At 45.7% G+C, this 26,401-nt stretch overlaps 1 protein-coding gene and 1 long non-coding RNA gene across 2 annotated transcripts; both read left to right on the top strand.

The window, feature by feature from the left end:
• The first annotated feature begins 1,489 nt into the window (after positions 1-1,489).
• Positions 1,490-1,825, top strand: LOC123405749 (2-hydroxy-palmitic acid dioxygenase mpo1-like). The gene has a single exon (XM_045099321.1). It carries the CDS (start codon positions 1,490-1,492, stop codon positions 1,823-1,825), a length of 336 nt encoding a protein of 111 aa, XP_044955256.1.
• A 21,292-nt stretch (positions 1,826-23,117) lies between these two features.
• On the top strand, positions 23,118-24,161 carry LOC123404471. The gene is made up of 3 exons (XR_006611803.1): positions 23,118-23,174; positions 23,327-23,432; positions 24,077-24,161. It is a non-coding gene; the product is annotated as an uncharacterized LOC123404471 (long non-coding RNA).
• The last annotated feature ends 2,240 nt before the right edge of the window (positions 24,162-26,401 follow it).

Raw genomic sequence — 26,401 nt, 5'->3', positions numbered from 1 at the left:
GGATCGGAGCCGCGGATGATAGGGTGATATGATTGTGCCGGTGCACTTGGCATAGATCCACCCCTCAAGAAACTTTGCATAGATCCGATTTGCAGGTGGACAGCAGGATACTATGATTGTCTTTGGACGTTCTAATAATCGCATCGTTAGGGCATTAATTAATCACTGACCCACAATCAGTGGCGCAGCCGGGGCTGGGTTACGCCTAGGGATGCAGGTGGCGGAGGACATCCCGCTAAGCCGCCACGCCGCCCCGCAAAATATGCCCGCAAAATGCCGTTGGGTTGTCTGCCTCGTCTCTAGTGGGCTGAAGCGGTCACGCCACTCTGTTCGCTGGGCGTCCCGCTATCCCGTGTATTCAGGGCCGGTCCTGAGATTTCGGGGGCCCAGGACGAAACTAAAATTTAGAGCCCCTTAGTATAAATAAAAAGTGTAGGTTAGCAAAATAAATAGCAAGAATTAATTCCAACTTGTCTGGATTTTTCGAAGTGGTCGGGTTACTCTTCAAAAACTTACGAAGATATCCTTTTTCTGAATCTACCAATTTTTTATCTGCTTACCTCTTTTTCCTTTTGACAGCACCTGATTCAGGCTTCATATTAATTCTGAAAAATAAATAAATAAGAATCAAAATTAGGGCATAAACCATCCAAAAATTAAACAAGAATCACTAGAAGTAATTGCAGGTCCAGATCCATCAGGCAACAGCCGAAGGGACGCACCATGGACAGACGGACTGATGGACGCCACAGAGGAAGCTGCCGGCGAGGGTCCAGGGGCGTGAGGTCGTGGTGCGACGGATCGCGGACGAACTGTTGGTTTGCGTCGGTCGTGGCTCGGTGGACATGGCGACGTGTCACGTATGTCTTAGTAGTCAGTACCCGGTAGTACACAGGCAGCGAGATTGTGACTGGCGTGGACTTGATGAATCCGGCGAGGCGGCGACGGGCGCTTCCGACGACCAAAGTAGTATTGGAGATTTGTCGTTTCGTTTCTGGAGTCACGCGTGTGGGGAAAGATCGACGATCGTGTTCGTGTGGACCAGGGCCTGCCCGCGTGCGTGCGTGCGTGCGTGCCAAAGAAGCCTGCGTCCAGCCTCCAGGATCCGCCCGCGTTGTATTCTGGTAGATATGCAATACCTAGTATATGTATATATGCAGCGGGGCCCCAACAATTTTGGGCCCCGTGCGGCTGCCCCCGCGGAATCCCCCCAGGGCCGGCCCTGCGTGTATTCCATTTTCTGAAGAAACTACAGCTGATGCTCCTCCTCCGTCCACGAACAAGCTGCAGTTGCAGCTTGCATCAGAGACTCTCGCAACGAGCATGATTCAGAGTAGAGCGACACTGCACCCCGCCCAGCCCCGCCCCCTTCAGGTCCGCACTACAGGGGCCGCCGCTGTTTCCCTCGTCCGTCCCTCCCGGTGTCGCGGCCTATTCCGTCGAGCCTCCTGTGTATGTGAGCGGCAGCGCCCTATCGGTGAATCCCGTGATGGCTAGTGGCGGCGGCAGCGGCGGTAGCGGGTTCCTCAACCTGGAGCGGCACTTCACCTTCTACGGCGCGTACCACAGCAACCCGGTCAACGTCTTCATCCATACGCTCTTCATCTGGCCCATCTTCCTCACGGCCCTCCTGCTCCTCCACCTCACCGCCCCATTCCCGCGCGCCGCCGCGGTCTTCACCGCCGTCTATGGGGCCTTCTATGCCTCCCTCGACCGTCGCTCCGGCTCCCTCGTCACCGTCCTCTGCCGCCTCTTCTGGGGCGCCCGCTCCGCCCGCCTCGGCTTCTCCCTCGGATGGCCACTCTTGGCTTCTTCCTTTGATTGACCCTTCTCTGGTGATTTCTATGTGTTCAGCATCCATCCATCTCTGATTTGGTGTATTAATGATAGGCTATGAGAAAAAATCCTAATTGTTTTGCGCTGAATTTCGTTAAGGTAGACAAGCTTTGACCGCTCTGTGTAGTGTTGTTTCTGTGATTTATGCGGCTAGTGACGGACTGATGTGGGCTACCGTACTGCCCGCGCTGATTCTGGCAGTGCGTGGTGGCCAGCCGCAAGCGCCTGCAGCCGCCGCATTATCCCGCTTTACTGTTTGGCGGGGAGCCGCATCCCGCCCCGCGTACATCCTGAGTTACGCCGCGGGCCAGCCCTCATAGCTGCAGGACCTACAAACGCTACAGTGTCGAAAGTATTAGCTACAGTGCAGTAAGAGTAAGTACAATAAGATACAGTTAGCAGACTGTAAGGATAAAAATACTATATTTTTGCTGAGTTGGATGAGAGAGAAGAGGAGAGATAAGGGAAGCGGGCTCTTCGTGAAGAGCCGGCTCTAGCACGTGCTCCTAGGTGCTTTGTGAGAATGAAAGGTGGGCCATATATGATAAAAGTAGTACTCTTTTATAGCTAACTATTGTACAAGCTAGCTATAAGATGGGCTATAAGACTGCTTATAGCCAGCAGTTGGCTATACTATTAACCATGCTCTAAGAGCATCTTCAACAGTCCGTATGTTCAATCGTTGGTATAAGTGTCCACATCAACAACCAACAGCACATCATACAAGCTTTTCAATGAAGTGTATGTTAATCGTATGTAAATTAACTAAGCGGGTCCACTAAACATGAAAGAAATAACCATGCTTGTCTCGGAGCTTGTGCGTGAACCGTTGCTTCAAGTTCATACGATTTCATTCTCTCTCTTCTTTTATTATGCGTCATGTCATCAAAATCATCTATGTGGCAAATTTACCAACGATGATCATACAACCATTGGAGATGCCCTAAGGATCGTAGAGCCACGCCCCAAGGCATGCCTGAGTAGTGTGGGGTTGGCTACCTCATTGGCCGCAATGACATCTTGAACGACAATCTATAAATTTTCTTTGGAAAAAGCTTACCTTCTACCGATCGATTGCGCTCCCTCATCCGCCGGCTCTGCAAACGTCGGATCAGTCATTGATCAGATGGACCGGACCATCCTCGCTTTTGCGTCAGCCGTGACCGTTTTTTCGAAATAGAGTCGTTGTTTCAGGACCGTCTCCCGCAGCTGAAACCGGGACGACGTTCGAACAGCTGTATCACCTCCACCAGCTTCGAATCCATCGACGGCGGGCGACAGGGGAGCTCCAGCTTGGAGTCGATTCGCGAATTCGAGTCGGGGGCTGCACGGGATCTCCTGCGGCGTGGGAGATCGAGGCGGAAGGCGACGGATTTGTTTGGGGGGGGTTAGGATTCACGTCTCCTCCCTTGTAAGTATGATGAGTCGGCGGACAAGGCCGTTTGTTTCAGGATGTATAGCGCGGATCCGGGCGGCGAGCGCGACACGACGGGGCTCAGGAATCAACCATGGCCGTCACGGCTCTGCGTCCTCCATAGCTCCATCTCCGACCACCCGTGAGACCTCCTCTGTTTTCCGTTTGAAGGAAGAAGATGAAAGAGATGCGCCCTCTGGTTGGCTGGCCATGGGGAATTGGAGAGGGGTCGTCTCAAGCAGATCTGCAACTGAGTTTCTGCAACATGAACTTTGTTGCAAAAATTTCTTTCGTAGCATTATTTATGTTGCGGAAAGACGAAGAAAAAAATCTGCAACAAAGCGGTTGTTTTAGAAAATCGAGCATTGTCTCAGAAATTAATGGGTCCAAAGTTTATTTTATGCAACAAAGCGATTGTTTCTGCAACTCGACTGCCGTTACAGGAATTGCTAGGTGCCCAGTCGAAGCCCCGCGCACGGATCGGACGCCTACGCGTATAGATCAGACGGTTGTCCAGGTGGCGATCCGCCGGTGGACACGTAGCGCTCTTCGTTTTTTTGCATCCATCGACGGATAGGAGGGAACAGTCCGCAGACACGCATGTAGAAGACCGTCATCCAATGCTATCCGCGTGTATTTTAAAAATATTATGAACCAACCGGACGAAACTCGTACAAACACGACGAATTTCATACAAATCGAACGAAAACATTTACAAAGGGCTTGCCACCAACCTGACCTTAATGCAGCTCTCCTGCCCGTGCCATCAACCCTTCCACCCCCGACGACAAGTTTAAGCTCCCGACATGCGTCATCCCACTCTTGACGGGGATACTACCCCCCGATATACCAAGAGCGGAGATTAGCCGTCTCCAGGACATTTGGGGTCGTCTGGCCCCCCACGTTGGCTGGCGATAGCCGGCCCATTCGGCTGACCCAAGTACGGCCGGCTCGTGACCGCTGGCCCCGTCTACCCACGAGTGCAGCCAGCTGGCAATAGCCGGCCCCACTTCTGGCCCACACGTACACGGTCGGCTGGCGGTAGACGGCCACCTCTTCGACGCGTACCCCGCCACGTGGTGGGGCTCGGCCAGCCGACTGGCCCCTTGCCAGTCGGACGACCGGCTCCCGTCCCATCCGGTCGTACCATCGTACGCAGACAAGACAAGACGAATGATCAGAGACTATCACAGCAGCAGTACGCGCTGACATGTACGGTTGTGCTGTGGCATGATGATGGGAGGGTCAGCGAGGCTACAGGGACCCCGACCCTGACCGGGCAAGGAGGTCATGTAGCCACGTTCCCTCTCTATCGCACTCCCCCTGACAGCTCGGCGCATCGACCGCTGCTGGACACGACCAGCGGGTCCTGCGACAATACCCAACCATAGGTGGGCCCTGCAGCCGGCCCGAGAGGCTGGCAGTCGGCCCCACCTCACCATCCTACCGTTACCATTGTAACTCCTGGCTGCACTATAAATCCATGCTCCTGCCCATTGAGAGAGGCGGGCTAAAACGAACACCATTCCCACAATCACACATAGAACACAACCTGAGGCAGCGAGACTGGCAACCAGTGCTCCGTCTCCCTCCTCACGAACAGCTCAAGGAGCAACCTTTGTACTGTGATTACCTTATAGTCACACTAGCACGACTAAAGGTTTTACATCACCGGAGGGCCGTGAACCTGGGTAAACCGGTGTCATGTGTGTTGCGCCTAAACCCGTTCCCAGACGCCGTCGGCGCCCATCAGCGCCAACACACGAGTTAAGCCACCCCATGGCATCTGTCCCAGAAAATACCACGACAGTTGGCACCCACCATGGGGCCGGCAGCGACGCTGGCCGGAGTAACATTTCGGGCGGGACCCTTCACCCCTTCTAGCAAGCGTGTGGCGCACAGCCTGGTCATGCGCTACGGCGCGCTCGACTGCATCAACGACAACGCCTACCACCTGGAGGATGCGGACTTCCCCGTTGATGGCTGATGACGAGTTGATGGATATACTTCTCACCCCTCGTTGGTTACTGTCACGCCCAAGATGCGACCCTATCCTCAATTTGGCACGAGGGCCTCGTTAGGGATAGAAGCGCATCTCGTCGTGTCGCAAGAATGGATATCGTTACAAGTACATGTACTGAAAGGAAGAGATATATAAAGAGTTGGCTTACACTCGCCACAAGCTACATCAGAGTCACATCAGTACCTTACTTAATTATCAAGAGTAAGAGCAGGGACCGACTACGGACGAAAACAAACGACAAAAGAAGAACGACGTCCATCCTTGCTATCCCAGGCTGCCGGCCTGGAACCCATCCTAGATCGATGATGAAGAAGAAGAAGCAACTCCAAATGAACAATCAACGCGCTCGCATCAAGAAATCTTAACCTGTACCTGCAACTGGTGTTATAGTAATCTGTGAGCCACAGGGGACTCAGCAATCTCATTTCCAAAGGTATCAAGACTAGCAAAGCTTAATGGGTGAGGCATGGTTAAGTGGTGAGGTTGCAGCAGCGGCTAAGCATATATGAGGTGGCTAACTTACGAGTACCAGAAGTAAGAGGGGGAAGAACTACGCATAGCGGGCGTGAACTACAGATGACCAAATGAATGATCCTGAACACCTACCTACGTCAGTCATAACCCCACCGTGTCCTCGATCGGAGAAAGAACTCACGAAAGAGACAATCACGGTTACGCACACAGTTGGCAAGTTTTAATTAAGTTAACTTCAAGTTATCTAGAACCAGTGTTAAACAAAGTATCCACGTAGCTACATAACCGCGGGCACGGCTTTCCGAAAGATTTAACCCTGCAGGGGTTCTCCAACTAGTCCATCACAAATTACCACAAGCCGCATAGAAATCCTCAATCACGAAGCTCGCGATCTCGTCGGATTCCCTAGTGGAAAACCTCAACTCTGAGATTACCCAAAGCATCACCGGAATCCCGATGCACAAGATATCTCGTCAAAGGTAAAACTAATCCAGCAAGGCCGCCCGACGTGTCGACGATCCCGATAGGAGTCGCGTACCTCGTTCTCAGGACACGGCGAATGAGCTAGACGTCGGGATCGCTAAACCTCCGGGTGACCAGAGGGGCGCCGGACATCGCTCAGGTGGGGCCAACACTCATGAGGAGCACTGGCCCGGGGGTTGATTAAATTATCCTCGGGGTCCGGAAAGTCCCTATGCAGTTTATTAGGTGTTTAGGCAAATGTAGTACCAAAGTTGGGCCTTGCCAGACCAGCTTTAATCTAAAACGAATTATCAAGGGGGTCCCCATAACAACCCCGATCGTGTTAGGAGCGCTCATTTATGGAACATAACACCGGTAGCCGAAACTAAGGGGGCAAAGGTGGAACAAAACACCAGGCTAGAAAGGCCGAGCCTTCCACCTTTTACCAAGTATATAGGTGCATTAAATTAAACAGCATTTAAATATGGTGATATAACAAGGAACCCATGCTTTCACATGGAAGCAATGCACCTGCAACTAGCAACGCTATCAACAGGATTAAGCAAGCGGTAACATAGCCAATCAGTGGTTTGCTAGGTCGAACAGGTTGAAGGTAATCATGGCATTGTTGAGAGGCTGATATTTAACAGGTGGTAGGCAACGAGACATAAACGATAGAAGCGATAAAACTAGCATGGCAATGATAGTAGTGGTATCTGGGGAAATGATCATCTTGCCTGAGATCCCGCTTGGAAGAAGAACGACTCCGTGAAGCAGACGAACCGACGTAGTCGAACGGGTCCTCACATCCGACACGCTTGCGGAACTCTATCGAGACGGGGAAACCGGAAACAAGCATCAACACACGATATTCACCACACGATGCACAACACATATGATGCATGAGCTACTGAATACACGCAAGTCACGGCATGACAAATCACACAACCAAACACTACACATTAAGTGAAGTTCAATATGCAACGAGTTGCATATTGACGAAACTCCACGTTAATTATTTAGTTCACTCCCGGTTATTTACACGGCAATGTTAATGTTGTTAAGCATGCAAGAGGTGAAGCGGAAATTAAACTACCTATTTAGACATTTTAAATGAGGTCGGAAACGACATATAGCATCTCCGAGACGACCTCACATGTTAATTTACAATTCTGTCCAGATCTGAATTAATGCATTTAATTGGTTGTTAAGCAGCAAAACAAATAGGTTCACGTGATTCTACGCGTCAAGGCAGGCAATCTACACGTAAAGAACATCTCCAACGGAGCTACGGAACAAAAGATACAAGCACCGCAAGATATGATGGCATGAATGCAAAATGTGTGCAACGGCGGCTACGAACACTTCATCACATACAAACAGCAAGAGAAAAAGAAACTACACGAGATTCTAAGCAAGTTTCATGTAGGACACGATCACAACGGATCTATGGTTCGAAAACTACGAGCAAAACAAGAAAACGCTACAATCTGCCACAAAACAGCCACATAGCACTTTCTACGCCTCGCAACTTCGGCTACACAACTCCGATGAGCTCAAGCAAGGCATGGCACGGAAGAGGGCAAGAAACACTACTACGAACAGCTGACAACAACTAGCGTGGCAACAAGGAGCACTAGGAAAAGAAGACACAAAATGGCATCTCACGCACTATTTCAGACTTAGTGAAAATATCACCTCCTGAAAGTGCAGTTTTCAGCCTGAAGCAATATTGACAGCAGCAAAACCTATAGCTACAGGAGTCCAAATGGCATGAAACTTAACAGCATGCTAGAGAAACATAAGGGGTACAACTAACTCCATTGGACCAACCCCAAAAGAGCTACAGATCACAAGCTAGAAGCAAAACAAAACAGCAACAAAATAATAACAGAATCCAGACTTAGAAATATTTCAGCTCCTCTAAAACAGCACTGTTCAAGCAACTTGAGGGCAGTAAAACAACACCTAAACATGCATTTCTATTGCAACTAAAAATACCAGGGGCTGAACAAAACACCCAAGATCAACTCTCCAGTTGACAACTAATTCAAACGAGGCCCGGAATAAAACCTACGGATTAAACAAAAGGGCTTCACGACAAAATATCTCGTGAACTAACTTCCTCGAAAGCTAAAACTAATTGCACAGAAAAATCCATGGGATTTTTCTACCCCGGAAACATATATAATATGTGGGGTTTGCAACACGAAATAAAGCCACACATTAATGCGAGATAATACCTCTAAACGGGAAAATAAACTACCGGCACAACCCTACACGGAAAAATACGAGTGACCGCTCTAAAATACGCAGAAATATGGTCCCTAAAACATGGACATTAAATCTATGGCATACGGGCAATCCGGATACGCACGAAAATTAACTACGGAATGGATCCTAGTTAAACAACACGTAAAACGAGGCATTAGGCACTCTAAACAGCGTTAAACAAATATGCACGTTGGATAATCGTGTTCTACTCGCGAAGCTACCCCAAAACGATATATAACACGCGTCGTTCCGACCTACGGTTTAGAAACTACGGACGTTCTAAGATATACCTACTTTCTGGAATATAAACAATTCCGAAAACAACCTAAAATCCTAACGGGCCGAATTGGAGGCGCATCATAGTTAATTCACGCCCTGGGCGAGGGATAGGCTTGCTGGGCTCACCTGCGTGGCCACTTGGGCCGATGGAACTCGCGAGCTGGGCCGGCCGCAGGGCCCACTGGCGGGCGCTGGAGGTCGGAGCGGCCTGGGGAGGCGCTGGGCCGAGGCCGGCCTGGAGGAGGCGCTGCGGGAGCCGGGGCCTGCTCGGGCCCCAGCCGAGCGGGGCTGGCTCGGTCGAGGCAGCAGCTCTGTCGTGCTCCCGACGCAGCGACGGCGGCGCAGCTAGGGCACGCGGCTGCCCCGGATACCGGCGAGGGACCTGCCGGCCAAGGCCGTCGGCGGCGGATCCGGCCTCGAGGTCGCCGGATCTGGACGTGGGGCTGGCGCAGCGACGGGTAACGCGGCGGGAACGGCACGGCGACGCTGGGGCAGGGAGAGGCGGTGGCGAGGTGCAAGGCGGCGGCAGCGGGGGAAGACCGACGGCCGGCGGTGGAGCGCGGGCTCCGGCGGGAGGCTCGGGTACCGCCGGCTCCTGGCGGCGGCTCGCTGCGGGCAGGAGGCGCGGGGCGCACAGGAGCGCAGGAGGCGGCTGCGGGCGGCGGCGCGCCGGATGGGCCCGGGACGGGCCGCGCGCGGGCCTAGCGGGCCGGCGGCGGGAGGAGGGAGACAGGTGGGAGGAGAGAGACTAGGGTTTGGTGGGGTGCGGAAATTGAGGAGGAATTTGAGGAAGGATGTCTAAAAATTAAGGAGGAGGGGGTATTTATAAGGAAAAGGGGGCTCGGTTAACCGGAATCGCGATCCGGATCCAACCGCGGGGTCGGATTCGGACGATTCCGAACGCGGGGCGTGCTACGTGGCCGTGTTGTGTAGGCATCCGGAGACGAGAGGGAGAGCGGGCGACGCGGCACGAATTTTTAAAACATCGACACACGTCCGACGAATAACCGAAGACGGTGCCGCTACGGTCGACCGTTCGGGTACCAGACGGATTCCGATCGCGACGAAATTCGACAGGCGGCCTGGCTATATCTAAGCGCGACCGCGTGCCAAGTTTCACCTCGAACAGAGAGAGTTTTAAACACACTTTAAAACAGGGTTTGGACGATGCCGCGGGCGCGTGCGTGTGCGGTCGGACTCGGAACGAACAACGACGAACACGAAGAGAAGCGGCAACTAACAACGAATGCAAGTTTGAAAACGGGCGGCAACGGAGACACCGATGCAATGCAGATGATGTGCATGATGCGATGATGATGCGGCAACTGAAAATAGACACGCGACGAAAACAGAAAGAAAAGGGGAAGCTTCTGGAACGTCGGCATCTGGGTGTCACAGTTACCCAAAGTGGAAGGTGGAGATATAGTCAGCAAGAGATTTCCCTTACACGGGGACTGTAAGGTTTATCGAACCAGGAAGATTCCAAAGATCAACAAGTAGGTGTCTGCTGCTCTGGCGCTAGCAGAAAACGTGGACCTGCACACACAACAAATAACTTTGCTCCCAACGAGTTCAGAGAGGTTGTCAATCTCTCCGGCCTTGTAGTTTGCAAAGGATCAAAACACGAGTGGGAATAGCGATAGTGATTGCACGGAAAAGTAAATAAAAACGGTAAATGGTGGAGGTGTAAACAATGGTGGTGATATGGACCAGAGTCTCATGATGTTCACTAGTGATGTCTATCTCCCAAAAGACGATAAACAACTATGTTGGGTAAACAAATTACAACTAGGCAATTGACAGAATTATAAATGCACCACAATTCTAATCATGCTACAAGAAAGTTAGAGGCTCAAAAGTAATGGGCAGTACGCCAAGACAGGTAGACTGTTTATCCATGAGCATCTACTCTCTAATCATCCACCTTGAGATATCTATCTAAAACATCTCGCTGGTATTAAGTTGCGAGCCCCACCCAAAGTGTAAACTCAAAGCAACGAAGAACTGCATTAACGAACTTTGCATAAGGTAAACAATCCTTGCAACCGTGGTCACAAGCACCGTTGTTTTCTCCCTGGTGGCAACAACACATCCCCTAGTCTCATGTTTCTGTCACTCAAGCTAGACATCAGGGGGCATGAACCCACAATCATGCATAACGCTTCCTCTTGGAGTTACAATCTACTACTCGGACAAAGCAATAAAAAGCAAGAGAGAACATGCATGAATTACTCAAGAACATAATATAAAAGGAAAACCAAATATATAACTCATCACAATCTAAACATAATCTCATAATCCATCGGATACCAACAAACGCAGCATAGCAACATCAGATAAATTACATAGATGCCTTGATAATGTAGGGCAGCTCACAAGGGCTAAGCATTGAAGCACAAGTTTGGAGATAAGACATCACATAGCTACTGGTCATGGACTCATGGTCCAAGGAGGACTACTCACGGCACGTCTCGGAAGCGTCCATGGTGGTGGAGAAGCTCCCGGAGGTCAATCCTCCCTCCGACAGGGTACCGGGAAGAGGTCTTCTGACGCTCCCAATCTCGGGAGCGATGCGGCGGCGGAACGGTGGAGAAATTCGCGATTCGGGATCTCGTCATAGGGTTTTCCGTCGGAGAGGTAAATATAGGCTGAAGGAGGGCACCAGAGGGGGTTGGCCCCACCCAGGCGGCCTGGTGGCGTGGTCAGAAGGTGGCCCGGGCAGGGTGGCCGCCTGGGCAAGCCCTGGCTCCCCTATGGCCCCACTTGATGCCTCATGAAGCTTCCGTCACGCTGATTTTTATATATTTTTCTCGGAATTTTTGGGGCTTTGTAAATTGGGGTAAAAGTCCATGCAAAAAAGACATCAGCAGATAGAAACTAGCACTGGGTGCACTGAGTTAGTGGGTTAGTCCAAATATGTGTAAAAATTTATGAAAGTGTAGCAAAACATATAACAATGTCACAAAAAGAGCATGGAACAAACAAAAATTGTAGATACGTTTGGGACGTATCAACATCCCCAAGCTTAATTCCTGCTCGTTCTCGAGTACGTAAATGATAACACAAATAATTTCTGTGGTGACATGCTAACACGCATATAAGAACTTCAAAGTAAAGCAAGTAATATATGCAACTCAAGTCAAGACAATAACAAGCAAGAGTCTATATCTAGTATTGAAAATAGCAAAGTAAGAACATAAAGGTGCAAGAGCTCTCGCTATCCGTGACTCGAATGTCTCCAAATGGTGTTTGCGTGCAAGAAGTGGGAGATGGTTTTAGAGCATAAAAATATTATATAGTTTAATTGAGAACTCAACCTACTAAAACTTCACACTTGGTCTCCTTCGAAATCTTATTTTGACTCATCCCCAGACCACTAGTCAGGCACAAGTCAAAATGATCCTCTCCCTTTCGACTTTGAGCACTCATGCAATGATGAGCGCAAGCAAAATATGTTGGCACTTAGGATTGCAAAGAGAATAATGATGGGGAAGGAAGATAAAAAAGGTGTGAAAGGCTCACATCAATGAGGACAATCATAGGCGAGAGAAAGCCAAATGATAAATATGATGTGAGGAGTAGGGATTGCCTTGCAACGGATGCACATATGAGCTAAGGTAAGCTCTACAATGGAACTACTGGGGGTGCATCCAACTTGCTTGCTCGTGAAGACCTAGAGCTCATTTGAGGAGGTTCATCATTGGAATATACAAGTCAAGTTCTATAGTGCAAGGGTCCCCACATAGTTATGCATGAATGATAATCTCTATGGAGTACAAATATAACAATGGAGTACGAGTGTTGATCTTTCAAAAGGAATAGCAGCGTTGCCCTCTTCTCTCTTTTTATTTCTTTTATTATTATTTTTTGTGGCCTCTTTGGCTCTTTTTATTTATCTCTCATTTGTCCTCTTTGGGATCTTTTCATGTGTCCTCTTTGGGATCTTTTCCTCACTTAAGGGCAACACTCTATATTTTACAAGAATAAAAATAAGATCTTCACACTTTATAAGAAGTACTCAACATAAAGACAAATGAAAACTATCATGATGTATGCAAATGTATGCCTCTGCCAGTGTAGCAGGATATGCAATGATACTAGCGCGTCATGTAGCAATAATAAGGGCAAGGCCCAACTAGCATGCGGCTCCTTGATCAAGCAAAAGCATGTATGACATGAAGATCAAGTCATGAGATGATGGATGTTGCATGGCAATGTATCTGGGAAAGGCTATGGAAATACCTTAATAGGTAGGTATGGTGGCTGTTTTGAGGAAAGATATAATGAGGCTTATGATGACAGCGCATATCATGCCAAGGGTTTGGATGCACCGGCAAATTTTGCACCAACTCTCAAGATGAGAAAGGGCAATGCACGGTACCGAAGAGGCTATCAAAATATGGATGGTGGAAGTGCCAACAATCGAATACTCGCATTAGTCTGAAGAACTCATGCACTTATTATCGGTAACTCTCTATCTAGTCAGGAGATTCACAAAGAGACAAGTACCCCGAGGAGGAGAGTTTTGGGGTTTGGTTATCCTTGCGCATCCTCGACCCATGATAACGTGAGGGTACTCTGTATATTCCAACCCCTCCAGAGGTTAGCGATCCATCTAGTAGCTAGAGTTCTCAACTAATTTTTTAGTTTTTGAAAATACACACGGATTTCCCAAAATACGACACCTATCAATAATAGGCTCAAGCTCTTGACACCAATAGTCCAAACATTACTCAAATCAATACCTCAAAACTATTGCAAGTTACTACTATACTTAAATAGCAACCTCAGTTACCTACTCATGCAAGAGACACAACTCAGTGCAACAAGCCAACTCTCCAAGCATGATAACTCAAGAGAGTTCCAAAAGCAACCTAAATAAAATCTCTTAAAAAGATAAAGCATGAAAACTAAGAGCTAAGCATGACAGCAACTATGAAAAGATAAAGAACACATAAAAGGTAAGCATGAAAACCTATGTTGTGTTCTAGGGTGGAGTGGAGCGTGTTTCTCTCTGCTACGTCGACAGAAACCTTCTGTCGTCTCTTGAGCTTGTGTTGGTTTTCCCTTGAAAAGGAAAGGGTGATGCATCACAAGAGTAGTAAGTATTTCCCTCTGTTTGAGAACCAAGGTATCAATCCAGTAGGAGAATCTCGTCAAGTCCAGAGTACCTGCACAAACACAAAGAGCTTGTACCCAGCGCTATAAAGGGGTTGTCAATCCCTTCAAGATTGATTGCAAAGTGAGATCTGAAGGCGGAAAGTGAAACGAAGAAAAAGTGTAAGGCTGAAAATATGGTGCCGAGTAGACCCGGGGGCCATAGTGTTCACTAGAGGCTTCTCTCAAAATAGCAAATATTACGGTGGGCGAACAAATTACTGTCGAGCAATTGATAGAACCGCGCAAAGTCATGACGATATCTAAGGCAATGATCATATATATAGGCATCACGTCCGAGACAAGTAGACCGATACTTTCTGCATCTACTACTATTACTCCACACATTGACTGCTATCCAGCATGCATCTAGTGTATTGAGTTCATGACGAACAGAGTAACGCCTTAAGCAAGATAACATGATGTAGAGGGATAAACTCAAACCAATGATGAAAACCCCATCTTTTTACCCTTGATGGCAACAACACGATGCGTGCCTCGCTCCTCCTTTTTTCATTGGGTGAGGTCACCGAACGGTATGAACCCCAAACCAAGCACTTCTCCCATTGCAAGAATCATAGATCTAGTTGGCCAAACAAAACCCACAACTCGAAGAGAATTACAAGGATATGAACTCATGCATAAGAGAGATCAGAAGAAACTCAAATAAGATTCATAGATAATCTGATCATAAATCCACAATTCACCGGATCTCGACAAACACACCGCAAAAGAAGATTACATCGGATAGATCTCCATGAAAATCATGGAGAACTTTGTATTGAAGATCCAAGAGAGAGAAGAAGTCATCTAGCTACTAGCTATGGACCCGTAGGTGTATGGTGAACTACTCACGCATCATCGAAGAGGTCATGGTGTTGATGAAGAAGCCCTCCGTATCTGAATCCCCCCTCCAGCAGGCACCAGAACGTGCCCCAGATGGGATATTGCGGAGACAGAAGCTTGTGGCGGCGGAAAAGTAATTTCGATGATCTCCTGATTTTTTCTGGGATTTTAGGAAATTTATAGGAGAAAGACCTAGGGCAGAGGTGGCCAGGGAGCCCACAAGCCTGGGAGGCGCGGGCCCCCCTGGCCGCGGCTAGGGGGCTTGTGGGGTCCCTGGTGGCCCCCTGCCTTGGTTCTCAAGCTTCCCGATCTTCTTCTGTTTCGGAAAAAATCTTTTTGGAAGTTTCGTTCCGTTTGGACTCCGTTTAAAATCCTCCTCTGAAAAGGGTCAAAAACACGGAAAAAACAGGAACTGGCACTTGGCACTCAGTTAATAAGTTAGTCCCAAAAAAGATATAAAAGGCATACAAAACATCCAAAGTTTGAGAAGATAATAGCATGAAACCATCAAAAATTATAGATACGTTGGAGACGTATCAAGCATCCCCAAGCTTAACTCATGCTCGTCCTCGAGTAGGGAAGTGATAAAGAATGAATTTTTGATGTGGAATGCTACCTAGCATAGTTGTCCTTTGCAACTTCTTTCGTGTGACATGAATGTTCAGATCCGTAAGATTCAAAACAATAGTTTGCTATTGACATGAAAACAATAATACTTCAAGCAAACTAGCAAGATAATTATGAACTTTCAAAATAACAAGGCCAAAGAAAGTTATCCCTACAAAATCATATAGTCTGGCTATGCTCCATCATCCTCACACACCTAATGTAAATCATGCACAACCCCGGTATTGGCCAAGTAATTGTTTTTGCACTCTTACTTTCTCAAAAAATTTATAACTATCACGCAAAACATGAGCGTGAGCCATGGATATAGCATTATAGGTGGAATAGAGTGTGGTGGTGGTTGTGAGACAAAAACGAGGAGATGGTCACATTGACTCGGCGTATCAAATGGCTATGGAGATGCCCATTAATAGATATCAATGTGAATGAGTAGGGATTGCCACACAAAGGATGCACTAGAGCTATAAGTATGTGAAAGCTCAAAAGGAGAGCTAATGGGTGTGCATCCAACTTGCTTGCTCACGAAGACCTAGGGCAATTTTGAGGAAGCTCATCATTGGAATATACAAGCCAAGTTATATAATGAAGATTCCCACTAGCATATGGTAGTGACAAAACGAGAGGCTCTCAAACATGAAGAACATGGTGCTATTGCAAAGCACAAGTGTGGAAAAGGATAGTAGGTTTCATGATACGTCTCCAACGTATCTATAATTTTTGATGGTTTCATGCTATTATCTTGTCAAACTTTGGATGTTTTGCATGCCTTTTATATATTTTTTGGGACTAACTTATTAACTCAGTGCCAAGTGCCAGTTCCTGTTTTTTTCCATGTTTTGACCCCTTTTAGAGGAGATTTTGAAACGGAGTCCAAACGGAATAAAATCTCCGAAAAGAATTTTTCCGTAACGGAAGAATATCAGGAGACTTGAGAGCCAAGGCAGGGGGGTCCAGGGGCCCCACAAGCCCTCACCTCACGGCCAGGGGGGAGGCCGCGACCCACAGGCTTGTGGGCCCCTGGACCTCCTTTGCCCTAGGGTTTGCGCCTATATATCCCCAAAAATTCCACAAAAAATCAGGAGATCATCGAAAGTGCTTTTCCGCCGCCGCAAGCTTCTGTCTCCGCAAGATCCCATTTGGGGCACGTTCTGGTGCCCTGCCGGAGGGGGGATTCGGACACGGAGGGCTTCTTCATCAACACCATGACCTCTCCGATGATGCGTGAGTAGTTCACCATAGACCTCCGGGTCCATAGCTAGTAGCTAGATGGCTTCTTCTCTCTCTTGGATCTTCAATACAAAGTTCTCCATGATCTTCATGGAGATCTATCCGATGTAATCTTCTTTTGCGGTGTGTTTGTCGAGATCCGATGAATTGTGGATTTATGATCAGATTATCTATGAATCTTATTTGAGTTTCTTCTGATCTCTCTTATGCATGATTTCATATCCTTGTAATTCTCTTCGAGTTGTGGGTTTTGTTTGGCCAACTAGATCTATGATTCTTGCAATGGGAGAAGTGCTTGGTTTTGGGTACATACCGTGCGGTGACCTCACCGAATGACAGAAGGGGTTGCGAGGCACGCATCATGTTGTTGCCATCAAGGGTAAAAAGATGGGGTTTTCATCATTGGTTTGAGATTATCCCTCTACATCATGTCATCTTGCTTAAGGCGTTACTCTGTTCGTCATGAACTCAATACACTAGATGCTTGCTGGATAGAGGTCGATGTGTGGAGTAATAGTAGTAGATGCAGAAAGTATCGGTCTACTTGTCTCGGACGTGATGCCTATATGTATGATCATTGCCTTAGATATCGTCATGACTTTGCGCGATTCTATCAATTGCTCGACAGTAATTTGTTCACCCACCGTAATACTAATACTCATGATCATTGCCTTAGATATCGTCAACGAGAAGCCTCTAGTGAAAACTATGGCCCCGAGGGTCTACTCCACACCATATTTTCATCCTTACACTTTTTACTTCGTTGCACTTTCCGCCTTCAGATCTCACTTTGCATTCAATATTGAAGGGATTGACAACCCCTTTGAAGCGTTGGGTGCAAGCTCTTTTGCGTTTGCGCAGGTACTCTGGACTTGACGAGATTCTCCTACTGGATTGATACCTTGGTTCTCAAACTAAGGGAAATACTTACTGCTCCTGTGCTGCATCACCCTTTCCTCTTCAAGGGAAAAACCGACGCGAACAAGAGAAGTAGCAAGAAGAATTCCTGGTGTTGCCGGGGAAGGACTTTTGTTGCCGTAGCAGAAGAATTTCTGGCGCCGTTGCCGGGGAGGATCAAGTCAAGAACTCATCCAAGTAGATGTCGCAAACTCATCTCTTGCATTTACTTTGTTTGCCAGTTGCCACTCGTTTTCCTCTCCCCCACTTCACCAATTTGCCTTTTTCGTTTGCCTTTTCGTTCGCCCTTTTTCCTCGCTTGCTCTTTGTTCGCTTGTGTGCTTGCTTGCTTGCTTAAGTCACCATGAATGAAAACACCAAACTTTGTGACTTCTCGAATACTAATAATAATGATTTTATTAGTACTCCGATTGCTCCCGCCACTAGTGCGAGTCATGTGAAATCAATGCCGCTTTGCTAAATCTTGTTATGAAAGAGCAATTCTCTGGCCTTCCTAGTGAAGATGCCGCATCCCATCTCAATACCTTCATTGAGCTTTGCGATATGCAAAAGAAGAAAGATGTGGATAATGATGTGATTAAATTGAAGCTTTTTCCTTTCTCGTTGCGAGATCGCACAAAAACTTGGTTTTCTTCTTTGCCCAAAAATAGTATCGATTCTTGGGATAAGTGCAAAGATGCTTATATATCCAAGTATTTTCCGCCGGCTAAGATTATCTCTCTCTGTAATGATATCATGAATTTCAAGCAACTTGATCATGAACATGTTGCACAATCTTGGGAGAGAATGAAATTAATGATTAGAAATTGTCCCGCTCATGGCTTGAGTCTTTGGATGATTATACAAATCTTTTACGCTGGCTTGAATTTCGCTTATAGAAATATCTTGGACTCCGCCTTAGGCGAAACGTTCATGGAAATCACGTTAGGGGAGGCCACAAAGCTCCTAGACAATATCATGACGAACTACTCTCAATGGCACACTGAAAGGTCACCTACTAGTAAGAAGGTACACGCTATAGAAGAAATTAACTCGTTGAGTGCTAAGATGGATGAGTTAATGAATTTGGTTGCTAGTAGAAGTGCTCCTTTATATTCTATTGATATGCCCTTGTATTCTTTGATTGAGAGTAGCAACGCTAGCTTGGACGTTAATTTTGTTGGTAGGAATAACTTTGGCAACAACAATGCTTTTAGAGGAAACTATGTTCCTAGGCCTTTTCCTAGTAACTCCTCTAATAACTTTGGCAACTCCTACAACAACACTCATGGAAATTACAATATATTACCCTCTGATTTAGAGAGTACCCTCAAAGAGTTCATCAACTCACAAAAAAAATTCAATGCGTCCATAGAGGAAAAGCTACTCAAAATTGACGATTTGGCTAAGAGCGTTGATAGAATGTCTAGTGATGTTGATGCTTTGAAAGTTAGATGTGCTCCTCCTAAAATCAACATGGATGAAACTTTGAAAGCTATGCGTGTTTCCATGATTGAGAGCCAAGAAAGAACCGCCCAAATTCATGCTAGACATGAATGGCTTAAAAAGGCGTGTTCTCGTGATGAGACTCACTAATCTTAAAGTTCTTGGTGTGACTCCCATTGAATCTTTGTTTTCTTTTGTCAAACCTAATGATTATGGGGCTGGATATGAATCCACTTTGGTTGAAAAGTGCCCCAATGATTCGGAGTCCATCTATCTTGATGCTAAAAGCATTGAAAGTGGAGTAGAAGATGTTAAAACTTTGAGTAGTAATGAAATTACTACCGTGGATTTCAAGGAATTCAATTATGATAGTTTCTCTTTGATTGAATGCATTTCTTTGATGCAATCCATGTCAAACTCTCCATGCGCTTATAGCCAAAACAAGGCCTTTACCGATCATATCATTGAAGCTATGATAAAATCTCTTGAAGAGAAACTTGAATTGGAAGTCTCTATCCCTAGAAAGCTTCATGATGAGTGGGAACCTACCATCAAAATCAAAATCAAAAACTATGAATGCAATGCATTGTGTGATTTGGGTGCTAGTGTTTCTGCGATTCCAAAGTCTTTATGTGATGTTTTGGATTTTAATGAGATTGAAGAGTGTTCTCTTAATTTGCATCTTGCTGATTCTACTGTCAAGAAACCCATGGGAAGGATCAATGATGTTCTTATTATTGCAAATAGGAACTATGTACCCGTGGATTTCATTGTGCTTGACATTGATTGCAATCCTATATGCCCTATTATTCTTGGTAGACCTTTCCTACGGACTATCGGTGCTATCATTGATATGAAGGAAGGGAATATTAGATTTCAATTTCCTTTAAGGAAGGGCATGGAACACTTTCCTAGAAAGAAAATAAGATTGCCTTATGAATCCATGATGAGGGCCACTTATGGTTTGAGCACCAAAGACGACGATACGTGATTCTATCACTTTTATGCCTAGCTAAGGGCGTTAAACAATAGCGCTTGTTGGGAGGCAACCCAATGAATTTATCTTTTTCTTTCTGTTTTGTTGCTTCTGCACCATCACAATTCTGTTGTGATTGTGTTTTTTGTGTTTCTTTTTGTGTTTGAGCCAAGCAAAACCTTTATGATTAGTCTTGGTAATGGTTGTTTGATCCTGCTGGAAAAAGACAGAAACTTTGCTCACAAGATGATTTTTCATTTTTATCCAGAAAGAGATTTTGAGTTGATTCTTTTTTATGCTGGTTCATATGCCTTTTGCCCAAGCCTTCGTAATTTTTCAGATTTTTTGAGGTACCAGAAGTATATGAAGTATACAGATTGCTACAGACTGGTCTGTTTTTGACAGATACTGTTTTTGTTGAGTTGGTTGCTTGTTTTGATGAAACTATGGTTAGTATCGGGGGATACTATCCATGTAAAAGTGATAATACAGTAGCCCAACACCAATATAGATAGAATTCAAGTTTGCTACACTACCAAAAGAAAGTGGTAGTTTGTTTTCTTATGCTAATGTTATCACGAGTTTCTGTTTAAGTTTTGTGTTGTGAAGTTTTCAAGTTTGGGTGATGTTCTCGTGGACAAAGATATAAGGAGTGGAAATATCTCAAGATTGGGGATGCCCAAGGCATCCCAAGTCAAATTCAAGGACACCAAAAAGCCTAAGCTTGGGGATGCCCCGGGAAGGCATCCCCTCTTTCGTCTTCAATCCATCGGTAACATTACTTGGAGCTATATTTTTATTCACCACATGATATGTGTTTTGCTTGGAGCGTCTTGTATCTTAAGAGTCTTTTCTTTTTGTTGTGACACAATCATCCTTGCTGCACACCTTTTTTATAGAGAGAGACATGCACTCATCGTGATTTTTGCTAGAATGCTCATAGTGCTTCACTTATATCTTTTGAGCTAGATACTTTTACTTTATGTATTTCACTTATATCTTTTAGAGCACGACGGTGCGTGACTTGGTAGTTGGCTTATGCTATGAAAGTAGTCCCAAATGTGATAGGTACCCAAAGAGGATGCAAAAACCTCCATCTTCATGTGCATTGAGTAGAAAGAGAAGTCTTGATTCCTCTCAATTAGTTTTGAGACGTGGATTCGGTAATATAAAGAGTTATGTTAGTAAGATGTTGTGAATCTAGAAATACTTGTGTTGAAGTTAGTGATTCCCGTAGCATGCACGTATGGTGAACCGCTATGTTAGGAAGTCAGAGCATAATTGATCTATTGATTGTCATCCTTTGTGTTGAGGTCGGGATCGCGCGATGGTTAACACCTACCAACCCTTCCCCTAGGAGTATGCGTTTAGCACTTTGCACTACTAGGAAAAGCACTATAGATAATATAGACACTAATGGCGCACGAGACAAGTGGTGCGCCACTGCTATATAGAAGTGGCGCACCATGTGCAGGTGCGCCATTAGTGTGATGGACACTAATGGCGCACCACACACGGTGCACCAGTACTAACAATTTTTTTTCTCCAAAAGTACTAATGGCGCACCAGCTGGTGGTGCGCCATTAGTAACCAGGGTTACTAATGGCGCACCTCTCTGGGATGCGCCATTGCTATAATTCAGATCCTCGTCCTCCTTCCTACCAATCCAACCCACACCCGAATCCAGCCCCAGGCCCCAGCTCGTCGCAGCTCTGACTGAATCCCCCTTCACCACCGGACAGCTGCCGCCGATGCCTCGATCCCTCCCCTCCCCCCTTCCCTGACGCCACCGCCCCCTCCTCGCCGCGACATCGGTCGCTCCCCCCTGCCGCCTCCGCCCCGTCCACGATCTCAGGCCGATTGGAGGTACGAGCTTGTTCGATTGCTATCGTCCAACGATTAGCTAAGCATTCACCGACCTCCATGATTTCTGGGCGCACACGGCACCACACCATCTAGATCCCTAGGTACCAAGGCGTCTAAGATGAGATAAGATTATTCCTGATCATGTCACCAGGGCATCTTTTTTCCGTTCAAGCGCCGGTGTCGTGACGACCCAGCAGGGATTTTTCTAATCCGTGCTCTGTTTTCTCTGTCGCAACTGGCAGGCGTGCTTGTCGATTCAGCCCTCCGGCCATCGTCGTCCATCAAGGAGGAGAGATGCAGGTCAGCCGCTCATCCCTTAACTAGCATCAGTGATTCAAGGCCTAGGGGTGTTCCACGATGGGCAACCTTGTCAGTTCAGTCTAGTGTAAGATTTATATAAGTGGAAACAGCAGAGACCTTGACTCGCAGTTTGCAAACATGTCTTTGAAACACAAGGACCCCAACTCTGGGCGTGACGCCGTCTCTGGGCCTCTTCGTACTTAGTTCTTTTAGCCTTTTGTTCTCGTGAGTTCCAAACCACCCCTAGACCACTCTTTTGTGGCTGTGAATTCATGTCAAGAATCTTTAAAAGAATGCATCAGGAAAGGAGCAGCACATTTGGAATTGTGCCCCCATCGCTTGGTGAATAACTCTGGAAAGGCTAATAACTGTGGATCTGATCTTCATTCTTTGGGAATATGCACCTGGAGTTCATCCTCAGCTCACTGCCATTGTTGATGCTCGGACCAGTCGAAGGTGTTTAGTGTTTTCTTTGTAGCTCTGGATGCTTTTTGTGCATCGTTGTACCATTTCAGATCCTAGGGTTCTAATTTGTTCATGTGGTCTTGTTTCTCTATGTTGTCTTCTTCATGCATCTTAGCCATAGTCTGCTTTGCTTTGTCAATGGAATGTGGAGCACTAGTTAACATCTGATACATGTGCTTTTAAATGTGCCACATCCTTGAGAACTCATTTGTTTATCGTTGGTGATTCAATAAGCTAGTGCAAATAAAGTATTAGCGTTATCCAGAGTCCAGGACTTGATGTTGACATGCTGCAACTTCACTACTGGCAGTCTCGTTTTATTGTGATGAAATTCTGTAAGTTATGATGCCATCTCGTTTCATTTGTGCATTAGTGTCGTCCAACTTCTAACCTCTCTTTCGCTTGATTCGGATTTAGTGTCCATAAGTTACGCCATTAGTGTCGGATTCGGATTTGTCAGTGAGTGCACATGTTTTTCTCAAAATTGTGCATTGATGAAGCAGCGTGTTCGTTGCATCTGATACTGATGTCATGTATTGCTACACTGACACATGAATTAGCTGAACTGGAGGCGAGGCGTGAACGTGTGAAGCAAAATGTTGAGCGTATGTATCTGCTGATTCCAACTTCTAACCTCTCTTTTGCTTTTGTTCTTGAACTTGCTACACACTATGTGTATTGCTCATTAAAAATGTTACTACATAAGTTAAAAATAGCATTTAGGGTGCTTCATGGTTGGTGTCTTGTGGTTTTGTAGCGTGGATCCGTTCACCAAGAAGCAGTGGTATGACATCAAGGCGCCGCTGCTCTTCACCAGCCGCAACGTAGGCAAGACCCTCGTGTCCAGGACACAGGGTACCAAGGTATGCTCTCCTCGCCCTTGCATCGTTGCGTGCGGTGTTTGTGCTTCCATTGATCACTTCTGTCCCAAGGATTAGCTATTTAGTAGTTTGCCTGCCCTCATATACGCGACTGTGATCTATCGAGTACTATTGCAATGAAGCGGATTCACCCATTTTCTGAGGGTTTCCTTGTGTTAAGCGTGAAGGACGTTATAAACAAGCACTAATGCAATTACTATTACAGTGATAATTGATGTTACTTCAGATTTACTAGTTTGTCTCACAAATGATCTCAGTGTTGTAATTTGTCAAGCAGTCCACGTATGTACGGAACGAAATCATGCTTCTTGTTTATGTGTAGTTATAGTTATAGTTATAGCATACTTGTTTTAAAGCTAGTACCCGTCTGTTGATTAGAATCAGTAGCTTAGCATACGTGTTGTTACTCGTTTGTGTTTGGTCTAACTGATTATTGCTAATTGTGTGTCTGTCGTAGCTCTTTTATCATAGTATAATACTTTGGGATACATACGTGTCATGGTGGACATCATGAAACTTCACTTCTAAGGCTTTACATTTACATTCATTTATCAACTTGTTTGATGCTTGCTTTTGTAGAGATTATGACAGTATTAGCTTACTGCATATTTCATTTTTGTTTGTAGATTGCCTTAGAGGGCCTGAAGCACCGGGTGTTTGAAGTATCTCTAGATGATCTTCAGAACGATGAGGACCAGGCCTACAGGAAGATCAGCCTTCGTGAATTTTAGCATGACTTTGCTAAAAATAGGACATATGGGGTACTTGTGACTAATGCATGGGCTGGGGTATCTTAGTACTTAATTAAGTAGGATCAACTGCCCCTTTATTCTTGCTGCATTAAACCATAGGTGGGAATAGAGCCAAGTGATTAGGCCCAACTTAGAATTCTCCTTCCCTTTTCTTGATAGGGTATATTATTAGAAGATACCCATATATATCAGTCAACCTAGGGTGCCTCGGCATCGATAAGCCCTAAATGATGAAAACTTAACTTAGCATTTAGGGTGCCTCAGCATATATTTTCAGATTTGCACGGAACTGATGTGAATCCTCAACTTGGATCAAGTGATACTTTACATGTGTAACAATATTACTTTACATTACATGTGTAACAGTATTACTGCAGTGAGAATATCAATTTGTTCATAATACACATGTGTGTGTGTGTGTGCTGCTTGTCCAGAATGTTGATGGACATTTCAAATTATTTTGGTTTCCTAGAAGTATATTCTCATTTGTGAAACCTTGGTGCCAGTTTGTACATAGATATATGTCCTTGTATCTGTTCCGAATATGTTTAGTTAAGATGCAACTCACATGCGAGAGACTTGGGTTGTGCGGAGATCATAGAAGCTTAATGTTGCCAATTAGGTATTGTATAAATATTTAAGTTTCATAAGCACTGACTTGCGAGTATGATGTTCTCCGTCTGCTTATACGAACCTGATGGTGAAGAAATAGAACTATTAGACCATTTTGTAGTTTACCTCCCCAAAATATTGCATACATACAAACTGAAGCCTTTTGATGGTACAAATAAACCAAGGGAACCATGGCCCATGGGTGATGCTTTGGGAAAAATAGATATACATAAATTTGGATTATTTGGTTCCATCATACTTATATGATTACTACGATGAGCACACACTCCTTAACTTCATGATAATAAATGTTAGTTTCTTATTAGTAGAAGACAAATGTGTGTCAACGTGTGAAAATAACCACATAGAAACGATATTGTTAACTATGATATCATGACAATCTTTGTTTAAGATGCTCAATGCATTCATTGTTGACAAAACTACAAGCACTGGAACATAGTTCTATATAATAGCATGTGAGATGATTATAACTTCTATAGAAACTATATTGTTAACTATGATATCATGATAATCTTTTCATCGAATATTTTTAATATGCATATGAGATTTTAACAACTTGATCTGGTTCCACTTTCTTGAAAAATTTGTGCAAAATGTTTTCAGGTACTCAACCTATTGATGCACCTGGACATGATGACTCTCTAGCGTTTATGGACCAACCAACCTGTAATCATGGACCTTATTGTCTTGTAGACCATTTGGTGTTTCGAGTGTTTTGGAGCTTGCACTTTGTGCATGTAGATACAAACTTGTGTGTTCTGGACCATCTGAAGTCTCTCATAGTATCCAATAGTCCTTATCTTTTTGTGACTTGTGTGTTCTAGATGATTGTTAAGATGGTCAAAACTATGCTTCCTCTAGGTTAATTTGTTTGTCAACTTGCGTTCAATGTATGTGCATGTTTATAAACATATTTTCATTGTGGTGTAATATGTGTTTATCTTGAACCTTCTTGTGGGTGTGAGGATAATAATTGAATATTTTTAGAGCTGGTAGTATAACATGTGCAAATATCAGAAAATAAAAAAATACCTAATATTCATACTAGTGGCGCACCACTCAACACTTTAATGGCGCACTGCAAAAAGTACACTAGTGGCGCATCGTCAACTAGTGTGCCATTAGTAAGCCAGAGCACATGGGTAAATATGCCCCCCTGGGAGGCATACTAATATAATGGCGCACCATGATCTATACTAATGGCGCACTGCCTGGTGCGTCATTAGTATACCAGATACTAATGGCGCACCTATGGTACGCCATTAGAAAAAATTCCAATGGCGTGATGCTAGTGGCGCACCTGTAGTGCGCCACTAGTAGCCAAAACACGTGCGCCACTAGCAGGCCTTTTCCTAGTAGTGTTGTTTCGATTACTAATAAAAACTTCCGCAACAAGTATGTGAGTTCTTCATGACTAATGTGAGTCCATGGTATAGATGCACTTTCACCTTCCACCATTGCTAGCCTCTCTAGTGTCGCGCAATTCTCGCCGGTGCACAAACCCACCATATGCCTTCCTCAAAACAGCCACCATACCTACCTACTATGGCATTTTCATAGCCATTC

Source organism: Hordeum vulgare, chromosome 6H, assembly GCF_904849725.1.
Source record: "Hordeum vulgare subsp. vulgare chromosome 6H, MorexV3_pseudomolecules_assembly, whole genome shotgun sequence".
In the NCBI taxonomy this organism is placed as follows: domain Eukaryota; kingdom Viridiplantae; phylum Streptophyta; class Magnoliopsida; order Poales; family Poaceae; genus Hordeum; species Hordeum vulgare.
The sequence above is the reverse complement of the archived record's forward strand: the minus strand, read 5'-3'. Positions and strand labels throughout refer to the sequence as shown.

Coding starts and splice junctions, on each gene's coding strand:
- LOC123405749 (XM_045099321.1), top strand. CDS start 1,490: ATGGCTAGTGGCGGCGGCAGCGGCGGTAGCGGGTTCCTCAACCTGGAG.